The 12,500-nt window shown below is 39.2% G+C and overlaps 2 protein-coding genes across 2 annotated transcripts in view; one reads left to right on the forward strand and one right to left on the reverse strand.

The window, feature by feature from the left end:
- The window catches only part of LOC122242866 (uncharacterized), a 17,420-nt gene extending 9,879 nt beyond the window's left edge, over positions 1 to 7,541 (reverse strand). Inside the window, 2 exon segments of the mRNA XM_086533552.1 lie at positions 5,427 to 5,599; positions 6,644 to 7,541. Of these exon segments, the coding sequence (XP_086389678.1) occupies positions 5,427 to 5,599; positions 6,644 to 7,541 (1,071 nt within the window).
- Positions 7,542 to 9,379: 1,838 nt separating this feature from the next.
- LOC122254196 (uncharacterized) overlaps positions 9,380 to 12,500 on the forward strand; it is a 10,697-nt gene continuing 7,576 nt past the window's right edge. The window contains exons 1-4 of the mRNA XM_086533553.1: positions 9,380 to 9,749; positions 9,984 to 10,110; positions 10,422 to 10,644; positions 10,718 to 11,619. Coding sequence (XP_086389679.1) covers positions 9,405 to 9,749; positions 9,984 to 10,110; positions 10,422 to 10,644; positions 10,718 to 11,619 — 1,597 coding nt within the window. The 5' untranslated portion in view covers positions 9,380 to 9,404. The remainder of the gene's footprint in view (positions 9,750 to 9,983; positions 10,111 to 10,421; positions 10,645 to 10,717; positions 11,620 to 12,500) is intronic.

Raw genomic sequence — 12,500 nt, forward strand, 5'->3', positions numbered from 1 at the left:
ACATGCACGGCATATCTAAACCGTTTTCTTGGTGAGATAGCAAAATTTTTAAAAAAGTATTTAGAATATTTCGAAGATAATTCGTGTATGTTCTCGAAGTTACTATGCCATAACCGCCAAAAGCCAAGAAGAAAACAGGCGATCTCTTTCTCTTACTATATTATTTTTTTTATCCCTCGTTTAGGTTAGTGTGTGGGTGTTTTCAGTTGAGAATCCGTTGCGAAAGCGTTTCTGTTCCTGTTCAAGATCTTGTGTATTAGAAATGCTATTTGTAATGACGATTGATCAAAGTTTATCGATAAATGGCAGGAGACAAAGGTCGTAGTTCTTCCAATTCTTTATATCATTTTTTGGGTACTGAAATAAAATTCTTCTGCATTTTTTATAAGATCTACATTAATGTCATCATCTCCAGGTTTTCCCTCTGTTCGTGTGTTCGTGTGTTTTCGTGCCCTTTATATTTCCTCTTCTGTGATTGACGGCGGGAGTGCAGGTACACATGCTTTTCAGTGCGGTTTTGTTTGAATATTTTGTACACGTCTCCCCCCCCCATGGGCTCCTCCCTCCTCTCCAAGGTCATAGTCACCAAGAAGTCGGTTTTTAATTAAGTTATTAAATTTTCGCGAAAAAGAAAAAAACAGAAGAAAAAAAAAAAAATAAAAAAAAAATATCGAAAAGCGAATAATAAAAAGAAAAAAAAACAAAAAAAAAAAAAACGAAAAAAAGAAAAAAAAAAAGAAAAAAAAAAAGTTTTCTTCCTCGTTATTATTGTTATTACTACCACTATTAATGATGATAGGGAGAGAGAAGGAAGCGGAGAGAAAAAGGGAGGCGAGAGGCAGAGGAAGTATGGAAGAGAGAAAGAGAGAGAAAAAAAAAATCAAACAACAATCTGATACAAAGATTAGATCGTAACTACCACCACTAGTAATGGTATTTTTTGTATAAATAATCGTAATTGATAGAAACGCGTCTTCCCTGGAAATTTACAGAAAGGGCTTAACAGGTGGAGTTTGGTAGGCCTACAAGTTGACTCCTTGGTGACGATCCCTTGTGGACCTATCTTTGCCATTTATGTGTAAGAAATGATGAAAGTCACACCGGGCAACACACACACACACGCACGCACGCACGCACACGTACACGTACACTCGTACACACGCACACTCTCTCTCTCCTATATTTCTCTCTTTCTTCCCTGTATTTCTCTCTCTCTCTCTCTCTCTCTCTTTTTCTCTCTCTCTCTCTCTTTTTCTCTCTCTCTCTCTCTCTCCCACCTCTCTCCTCTCTCTCTTCTCCCTCCCACCTCTCTCCTCTCTGTGTCTTTCCTCTCTCCTCTCTGTGTGCCCCCCCCCCCTCTCTCTCTCCGCGCGTCACTTTGTCGCGTTCTCGTTGTCCCACGTCCCGGATGTCGGATTCCGTTTCTTCGCTTTCCATGTTATTCCGTACTTGGCTGCTGGTTTTTGGTTATTTTGCAGGCCTTCCACGTTATTAATTGAGGGTGTCCGGCTGTCCTCTTCGACGGGTGCCATACTCTTGGTTTATGGGAAATTACAGCCATGCTCTCTCTTCTGGGCGTGTTTCGCATATCTGCTTGATAACCTTTACATACAGGGCCAAGGAAGAGGGAAAGAAAGACGAACATAGAGTGGGAGAGGGTGTGTGCATAATTCGATGTTTTGTTATTTTACTTTGTTTTTCTTTCTTTGACTTTCCTTTTTTTTATTTTTTTTTAGTTGATTTTATTTTTTTCTAATAAAGATAGATAAAGGAGGGAGATACTTGCAGCGACCCGCAAGGGACTACTTGAACTGCAAGCTTCTAAGGTAGAGAGTCTCAAAATAAATAAGAAAGAATACTTCAAAACAGTTAAGTCGTGCAAATAACTATCACATTATCGTATCAACAAACTTAGGGCGATAAAAGAACTGTTATGGGTGGCACTAAGTCGTTCACCGAATTACTATTTGAATTTATTAATTAATTTTATGCCATGACACTGTATTAGTGTCAAGTATGTTCGTGAACAAAATTGTAAGTAGCTATTGCAAGAGTAAGAGAATAATTGTTAGTTTATAGAAATACAAGGCTAATAACTATCCATTTTTACTTTCGACAAACTAAAGGCGATAAAAAGAATATTGTGGGTGGAGCGTGCACTACCGAATTACTATGAATTCATTCATTTTACACCATGACACAAAGTTAGTGTCAAGTGTACTTGTCAACAGAAGCGTGGGGTGAGCTATTGCAAAGTAAGAAGAGTAGACGATGCGTCTACAGTGAGCAATAATTTCGAAATGGAAAGTGAACATGAGAGTTAGAGAGTTTGAGAATATGTATGTATGAGTGAGTAAGAGGTGTTATTTCAAGCTCGTATGGAATTATTCCTTTTAAAAAATAAAAAAATAAGATAAATAATGTACCTAACTTAACCTTTTAATCTTAGTAATTACATAATAATTAACAATGATTATAATATTAAATTCGTAGATGATTATGAAATTGCACTCGACATATGGGAATAACAATGATAAAAATGAAGTACTGATCTGCAATCGGATAGTTGACTCGCTGCAAGTAAAAACGGCTGATGCAACCCTTAGCATCTCTGGCTGCCGAACGTTTTTACGCTGCGTTTGACCGGCGAAGTTAAGTTACGTAATGTATATTATACATGAAAAATAAATAAAATTCGAATTTGCCTTTTTAATTAAATTTAAAATAGACCAAATACGAATTAATTGAGAATGATATTAGATTTAGTTAATTAATATGAATAACAAAAAGGAGAAAACATAATTCATTTATCATATTCCATATTGTTAATATGAATATCAAAAATGAAAGGAAAGAGAGTATGATGCACTTTACTATATCTCTCTCGCAACATGATTGTGAAGATTTAACAAACCCAAATAAACCTTATCTGATTATGAACAAATCCCGCACGGTTGTGAAGTAAGTCGGTCTTCAAGATAGCGGTTGTATGGGACATCAGGATTGACATGGCTGGTTTGCCAAGCCTTTCTGAAGGTTTCATCGTCGTACCATGGAGGCCTTGCATATTAAACAAAAAGCAGATGATATCTATACTCGTCTTTTAACATCGATGAGGGAGGGTGGAGGGGGATGCACGGGGGGAGGGGAAAAGGGAAATGTTAATGAGTCTCCTGTGACCAGACGCTAGTTCCGAGGGTCATGTAGCGGGGGTGGGGGGTGGGATGAGCGTGTCGTTTGTCGAACGTGGCGTGAGTGGGAGGGGAATTTATCAGTGGAATATTCCTTGAAATACTAACGAACTTTCAGACTCGTGTGGTTTACGTACATAATATAGTGAGTTGTAGAATTATAGAATTCGATAATACAAACGAATAATTAACGAATGAGAGAGAAAAAAAGTAGCATCATAGAAAAAGAATTGAAACATACGAAATTACTTTCTTTAATGTTGTTTTACGGCAAAATATACGATACATTTAACGCAGTTGTTAAATGAATAGTTCGATCACTGATAAGAATGTAATTATAATGTTAAAAGTGAGAGAAAAGAGAACACTGCCTAACAGAGAACGTTTGAACTTCTTTCACTGTTAAAACACATAAGCACACGTATATGGGGGACATAGAGAAAGTAGAGAAATAAGAAGAATTGGCCCATTGTATGTACTTACGGATTTGTGAAGAAATGTCGAGCGGAAACATTTCGAAGGGAAGTTTTAGGTGCTCGGGTGTGGCGGAGTCCATCTTGTCCGTTGATCTCGATTTCTTGCTCTCTGCGTCGTCAGGACCTTATTTTTTTTTCAAATCTTGATGTTGAAATTGCCTGGATGTTCCTATGGCCTTATGTCCTAACACATTCTTGCGATGTATGGGAAACCTGTGGAATACCAAACTGGGGTCACTTTCCTTCCTTCTTTTACAAATGACGCATGAATGTGATTTATTCACTGTCGGTGCCATGGTTGACATTCTTCTTCTTCTTTCTTCTTTTATAGGGTTTAGACTATGTTGAAGTCTATATTCCCTGAATCTTTGTTCTTGTTTCTTCTTGATTCTTATATCATATCTATAATTTTTTACATTTATAGGAAGATCTTTGTATGTCTCAAGATGTAGTACTTCTTTAAAGGAAGTTGATAAGCACCTGTAATGAGCATATTCATATTAGGATTGTGAATTTTTGCTTTTAATAGTGCTCGGAGTAACTTAGTTTTATATGAGTAGAATCTTGGACATTGTAGTGTCAGATGTTCAATGCTTTCTTCTTGGTTGTTGCACCATCTACAATTTGGGTCCACTACTAATTTTAGTTTGTATAAGTGTTGTTTCAATTTTGTGTGTTTTGTACTTATTCTAGTGAGACATACATCTATTTTCCTATTTTTTGAACTTGCCCATGGATGTGGTTGAGTTTTGCATTTGCTTTTTTGTTTTTTCTGGTGTTTTCTACCCTGCTGTTATTTTGTTTGTTTGAGTTGTGATTTCTGTATGTTTTTTTTTTTTTTTTTTTTAACTCTGTTGATGTTGTTTCGTTTGTGTTTGCTGTTGTTGATTTTGTGTTGTTTTGTGTTTGGTTGGATGTTGCCCTGTTTATTGTATCCTTATTTCTATCTGTTATCTTTTCTTGTTTTGTGTTAGGTTTCAGTTGATGTAGTTGTATTTTTATGTCTATATTGTTTGGCGTTATGTTTTTCTTTTTAATTTCTAGGGCTTTTTTGTGCATTTTACAGGAAATGTCTATTGGTGGATGTGCTTCTTCACAGTAAAAACAATATGAGGGATTAGTACAATCCTTATAGTTGTGATCAAATTTACTGCAATTACTACACCTTTATTTTATTTACATGTTAACACTTCATGACCATAACATAGGCAGTTAAAACATCTAGGTATTGGAAAAGTATATTGATAAACTTTGTATGATGTGTGACCTATAGCAACTCTTTCTGGCAGAGGACCTTTAAATGTTATCCTTAAAGATTTTGTTGGTATTCCTTTTTGGTCACTTTCTTTATCTTTGTTACATTTTGTCATTCTAATAATTTCTTGAATCTCGGAGCTGTCTCCCCATATTATTTTGATTTTTTCCTTTTATTGTGTTTATATATGTCTGTCTCTATGGGGTATATTGTTCCATATGAACATCCTGTAAATTTACTGGATGCCGGTTGTTTACATTGTACCTCCCAATCTCCTAGATGTTCTATGCCATTTAAATTATCTATTTTGGATATATCATTTACTTCAAAGCGGATTGCTTTCCCTTTTCCGAGAAATCTAAGAGTATCTTCTTTTATGTACTTTTGGAATACAGATTTGTTAATTGCATCCGTTAGTTTGATCGGATTGTTGAAATTTGAAGTAATTGATTCTCCTTTTAATTGAATAAGAACGACATAGTTTTGTTCTACTTGCTAGTTTACTGTTTCCTTGTTCTTGTTGATCATTTCTGATAATGTGTTCTTCCAGCCGGTTTCAATTCGTGTTCGCTTTGGGAATAGATTTTCTTCCAAGTCGCCGGTGATCACGTTTTTGTGCCCTTTGTTTTGGTGTTCAATGTCCATACCTTTAGATGTACCAAGTTCTTCTCCTGGTTCTGGATTTAGGTTTGTGTCTATTTATATTTCCTTTTGTACTATTCAATCTTCCAATAATAGTAAAGTTCACATTATGTAAGTAAGCTCTTTATTCTATGACGTTCACAATCGGACTCCGTGTTTTTGTTGGTTGACATTGAGCTACTTCTGCGGAAATGTCAAATTTCCCGGTCACAAAAATGTAAACAAACAGACGACAGAATGACCAGTAACGCCATCTCTACGTAGAGCGGATTTGTGTGTGTTCGTTTGTGCGTTACTTTAAGCGAGTTGCCAACTACTACTATAACAGCCATAATAAAAGTCTTCTATCTTTCCTTCATAGTTTTTTTTATTTTATTTTACTTAAAAACTAATTTTATACAATTTACTAATGTATTATTACAATATATTGAGATACAACAGAAGTTCATTATTTACAATCAAAGGAAACTATCATGGCAAGGTTAATACATTCTACCGATGTTACATTCTTATCTAAACCATATCTGCCCTATCACAATATTCTACCTTCATACTCTATCTGTCCTTCAGCATCCATTTCAGTGCTTAATACCTTGATTCCTTTATTCTTATTTTTTTAAGAAAGGCAGTGCCTCCTTTCAAGTTAACACACGTATTTAGAATAACATCGAAATAATCTTGTAAATATTTTAAATTCACTTCGTATTTAACATTATGCTCCTGCAGCATCAAAATATCTGTCTTAGGAAGATTTGCAAAGGATGCTAGTTTCATTTGTTTACAAACATCATTTAGCCCATTTATGGTAAGGGTAGCTATTGTTAGATACATTTTTATATAATAGAAATAAACACTATGTAAGGGAGGTCTTTAGTCTCTTTGTATTTCGGTTCTCCTTTTCTTTTTCTATTTTCTTTCCTGTCCCTCCCAACTAATCAAGTCATTTTATAGCAAGTCCAATTATGATCTATTTGATGTATATCCGCCACTGTTTGAACATACGTAATGCAGTCTTTACCTTTTTTTTATTCCCTCTGAGCTTTTGTCCACCTGCCTGTCCGCCTCCATCTGCTGCTCACCCCCTTTGCTTGGACATCTGGGCGTGTCTCCTACCTCCAGCATCTCATCAATTTCGTCGCGTAACCACCTTGCCATCTTTTTTTCTCTTTGGATCTCGTCATCTTCCTCATGTAACGCCGTTGACATCTCTTTTTCTGTCCTCTTTTCTCTATTTTCCTCGTATCTTCTTCCCGCCATTTCCACTTGCATTTGCTTCCCATATCCACCTGTAATTATTTCTCTCTTTGTTCCACTACTTTCTACGCACTGCCATCCTGTCATCTCTCTCTCCGCTACTAGTTCGCCATCTCTGTCCTGTTGCTCGTTCGCCAATTTTCGCAGTTGCGTCTGCATCTCGCCAGTTACATCTTGCCATTCTGTTGTTGTTCCCACCTTGGTCTGTTTAACTATCAGCTCCTCTTCTGTTTCCATGTTTCCTGTTTCCACCTGTGCTGCCCTTTGTACTTCCTGTTTTCTCCTCTCTAATTCTTGTTTTCCACATTCCTCTTCAGCTTCCCCTCTCGGTTCCATTGTATCCACACTTTCATGCTTATCAGCCTGTGCAGTTTCCTGTTGTCCAGCTGTAGTCTGACCTCCCGGTATTTCCAAAACCTCTGCATTCCCGCTAGGCTCCATCTGCGCCATCTGCTCGATCTGCTCTATTTCTGTCCTTATTTCCTCAAGGTCATTTTGAAGTGCATTCGTTTCTTTTGACATTCCTTCTGGTTTTGCTTGTGTTTCACTACATTCGTCCTCATTTGATTCTTTTCTTAACGGAGGAAAGTCTTTATCGTTAACGATATTGATACGGTCTTCATGTGTGCAAGATGCTGCCAGATGATCAGCCCTCCCGCATTTATGACACGTCTTAGTTTGTCCATTGTAGAAAAAAATAACACTGTGTCCACATATTGTCATTGTAGACGGAATGTTATATATTATTTCCATTTTTGCTGTCCGTGTGCCGTTTAACAGGTCTTCAGCTTTACCATATGTATGCCTATTTATTTTTATGTTGTACACTTTCCCGTATTTAATGAGTACTTGTTCTAGAACATCATTGTCCATATCAAATGGTGCATCTAATTGATACGTATGCAAATACTTGACTGAAATTCAATATTTTTACCTTTTCGCTTGAGTTTTTGATAGTTTTTTTTTTTTCTTCATATTTGTTGCAAAATTCTAAAAACTTCTTGTTCTCTTTGAATTTTATTATCACTTCATTATTTCTAACGTGTTGAAACCCGATTATATCTTCTGGATCTATTTTCAAAATGTCAAAAATTACTTTACATGTCAGATCACAGGCGGTGTGTAACCGGCCATTATGGATGACGTCAAAATGACGTCATCAGCCAGGGACAGCCTAGTTGCCCTCGGGGCATGCCCCCGGCAAGGCCGGTGTTTACTCACTCACCGCTCACTTATTTCACTCAGAAACACAAAGTCTAAAGCACTTCACAGAATAACGAGTTCTTTATCGTAACCTTGATTGTTTTATGTTACCTCTCACATTTTATTTCATCTCCATTTTGAAGTAGGAGATTCAAAAAAACGAAAAGAAACACTCAGGATCTAGAGCGCTGTTTTCACTGTCTCAAGGACGTATTGGATCTCCTTCATAGTCTTTGGTTAGGACAATATTTAGCGGTTTTGGCCATAGTGAGCACTTTCACAGTTCGGGTAATACTAGTGATTGAACAGGAGAGTTGAGGTCTTTTTATATTGTACGAAATGCATTTCGCGAGTAACTTTCCTTTTCGTTGCTGGTATGACAGACAAGGTGACGGATATGTCTCAGATCAGTAGATAATTACCTACTCGCCCAAGCAGATAATTAACTGCTCGAGTGTGCAGGTGATTGTCTGTTCTATGCCATCCTTAATTACTGTTGGAGTTTCCGATATCAATAGTAAACATGTTACATCCCCTCTGCTGTTCTCATCCTCGCTTGAGTGGATAACATTGCTGCATTCCGAAGACCTCACATTGTAGAATTCGTAGTTTTCACTCATATTTGTGCTTTCTAATGCTTCCAACCGCCAAAATGGTCCTATAGATCGAATTTGTAAGGTAATTAACTCCTGCTGTTTCAAGTGAGCAGATTAGCTGTTGTAAACCTTTACTTACTTAATAACATCATTAACTAGGGTTAATAACTAAGTCTCGCGCTTTCTATGGTAATTACCGCTTGTGTCCAGAGGGAGGAGGGTGGGGGAGAGGTCAGAGTCGGAGGTGAAGGGGTGAGGGAGGCGGGGTTGTTTTGACCACTATAGGGGTACAGGTGTACCCGTGGTGAGCTGTTTAGTCCCGGGTGTGGGGAAGCGGATGGGAGGGGGGGAGGTCATAGGCTGAGGTGAAGGGGTGAGGGGGGGAGGGGGAAGGTAGGGGGAGGGAAGTTAAAGTTTAGGGGGGGGGGGGGTTATGACCGTTAGTGACGGGGGGGGGGGGGGCGTGGTTGTTATGCACGTTCATGAGGTGAGTCGTTCAGTCCTCACATCTACTCACATAGATGAAGGAAAAACATGGAAAACATTCCCGAGCAGAAAGGGTTGGGTTGGCTAGTGTTAAGGTCACACACACACACACACACACACACACACACACACACACACACACACACACACTAAGGTAGTAGCAAGATACACAGCAGTGCACGAGGATTGGTGGGTGGTAATTCTTTGTTTACAGCTGTAGCAGGAGTGGAGGTCCCCATCATCACCGCTTTAATGTCTTATGTCTTTTGCAGGAAGTGTGCTGTGTGGTCCTGAGTAAATCATGGATGACAAACTGTGCGAGAAGCAACGCACAGCACAGACGAGTGAACAAAGACCTAACGTGGACTCCAAGAGTGAATCAGTGCATGAAGATTATATCATGAATTTAGGCAATGCACGCAACGAAGACCTGGAAAGTGAAGGACACAGTCAAAACCTAGAGAATAAGGGGTACAGCCAGGACCTGGAGACTGAGGAAGAAAGGAAAGATCCCCAGAATGTGGAACACATTCAAGACCTAGAGAATAAGGGGTACAGCCAGGACCTGGAGACTGAGGAAGAAAGGAAAGATCCCCAGAATGTGGAACACAGTCAAAACCTAGAGAATAAGGGGTACAGCCAAGACCTGGAGACTGAGTTAGAAAGGGAAGATCCCAAATGTGAACACAGTCAAAACCTTGAGAATAAGTACAGAGCCAAAACCTGAGACTGAGGAAGAAAGGAAAGATCCCCAGAATCTGGAACACAGTCCAAAACCAGAGAATAAGGGGTACAGCCAGACCTGAGACTGAGAAGAAAGAAGATCCCCAGAAATGAGGTAACACATTCAAGAACCTAAGATAAGGGGTACAGCCAGGACCTGGAGACTGAGGAAGAAAGGAAAGATCCCCAGAATGTGGAACACAGTCAAAACCTAGAGAATAAGGGGTACAGCCAAGACCTGGAGACTGAGGAAGAAAGGAAAGATCCCCAGAATGTGGAACACAGTCCCCCCCCCCCCCCCCCCCAAAAAAATAATACCTAGAGAATAAGGGTACAAGCCAAGACTGTAGACAGGAAAGAAAGGAAGAGATCCCCAGAATGTTGGAACCACACAGTCAAAACCTAGAGAATAAGGGGTACAGCCAAGACCTGAACTGAGGAAGATAGGAAAGGAACCCCAGAATGAGAACACAGTCCCAAAACCTAGCGATTAAGGGGTACAGCTCAAGCCCTGAGACTGAGAATAAAAGGAAAGATCCCCAAATTGGAACACTTAGTCATAACCTAGAGAATAAGGGTAACAGCCAAACCTGAGACCTGAGAAGAAAGGAAGATCCCCAGAATGTGGAACACAGTCAAAACCTAGAGAATAAGGGGTACAGCCAAGACCTAGAGACTGAGGAAGAAAGGAAAGATCCCCAGAATGTGGAACACAGTCAAAACCTAGAGAATAAGGGGTACAGCCAAGACCTGGAGACTGAGGAAGAAGGGAAATATCCCCAGAATGTGGAACAAATTCAAGACCTAGAGGATAAGGGGTACATCCAAGACCTGGAGACTGAAGAAGAAAGGAAAGATCCCCAGAATGTGGAACACAGTCAAAACCTAGAGAATAAGGGGTACAGCCAAGACCTGGAATGAGAAGAAAGAAAGTTCCCAGAATGTGGAACACAGTCAAAACCTAGAGAATAAGGGGTACAGCCAGGACCTGGAGACTGAGGAAGAAAGGAAAGATCCCCAGAATGTGGAACACAGTCAAAACCTAGAGAATAAGGGGTACAGCCAAGACCTGAATAATGCGGGACAAAAGAATGAGGTAGAAAACACAGACACGAAGAATGAGGTAGAATGGACAGTCCCGGAGAATGAGGAGGATTACATGGGCCTGAATTATGAGGAAGAAAGCACTGACCCAAAGAAGGAGGAAGAAATCACAAACCCGAAGAATGAAGAGGAAACAAACCAGAAGAATGAGGGAAAGTGTTCAGAGCCGGAGAATGAGGAAGAAAACGCGGATCCGATGAATAAAGGAGAGGGCACATACTTGAAGAATGAGGAAGAGACGACAGACCTGAAGAATGAGGAAGATAGCACAGACTCGATTGATGATGAAGAAGACACAGGTCTGATGAATGAGAAGGAAAATGAGGAGGAAAGCTTGAAGAATGAAGCAGAGGGCACAGACCCGAAGATTGAGGATGAAAACCTGAAGAATGAGGAAGGAATCACAGACACAGAGAATGAAGAAGAATGCCTAGGCTTGAAGAACGAGGAAGAAATCACTTATTTGAAGAATGAAGTAGAGGACAGAGACCCAGAGAATGAGGAAGGAACTACAGACGCGAAGAATGATGAAGAGAGCACAGATCCGGAAAGTGAGGAAGAGATGCTCATTGAGGAAGACGATGAGGAAGGATGGAGAAAAAGTGAAGACCATGAGTATTGTGAGAAAAAGGCGACCATGAGGGACAAGGAAGGAAAGCAGAACAGGACCATACGTACACCTAAACGGGGTAAGTAGACATATGAGTATGGATAGATGGATGAATGGATGAATGAATGAATGGATAGGTAAATAGATAGATAGATGGATGAAAACAATAGATGGGAGGGATAGAGCGAAAAGGTTGATGTGTGGATGAGTTAATAGATGAATAAGTAGAGTATAGAGAGAAAGATGAATGAATGGATAGATGGATGAAAACCATGGGTGGAAAGGATAGAGTGAATAGGAAGGTTGATGAGGTAATGGATGAATAAGTAGATCTATGAGTGTGGATAGAACGGTGGATGGATATACGAAAAAATGATTGTGAGGGATGGAGTAAATAGGAAGACTAATATGTGGATGAGTTGATAAATGGATGGGCGATAGACAAATATACCTAAGCATACATATGACAGATAGGTTAAGAATAAAGTCCATGGATAAATGAATGAGTAAGTGAACAAATAATCGGATGGTTGGTTAGTTTTTTATTTATAGATTATCGGAGTTATACTTGTAAACGTATCACATATCAATACATAGTTGAGATAAAGGCACGCAAGTAAATGTGTTAAGAAAAGAAGGAAAAATCCAAGCACTTGATGCTATCTCTTACCAGCGAATCTTAGATTACCTCAAGGTTGTTTACATTTCATGTGGGGTGGTTCTAGAAGGTATGGAGGAGAGGAAAGGGGAAGGAAAAGGGAGAAGTAGGCAAGGAGGGTAGGAAGGAAGAGAGAGAAAGGGAAAACGGGGTGAGGGGTGAAAGGAGAAAGGGAGGAGAGAGGGGAGAATGAAAGAAAGAGGGAAGGCAATTCGAAATTTCTTGAACATTATACAGTAAAAACATTAACAACGTTTTGAATCTCGTCTAGACACGTCAAGCCTAGTAAAGTGTGTTTATAT

Source organism: Penaeus japonicus, unplaced genomic scaffold (assembly GCF_977035675.1).
Source record: "Penaeus japonicus unplaced genomic scaffold, GWHDUDI00000001_assembly GWHDUDI00000039, whole genome shotgun sequence".
Lineage (NCBI taxonomy): Eukaryota > Metazoa > Arthropoda > Malacostraca > Decapoda > Penaeidae > Penaeus > Penaeus japonicus.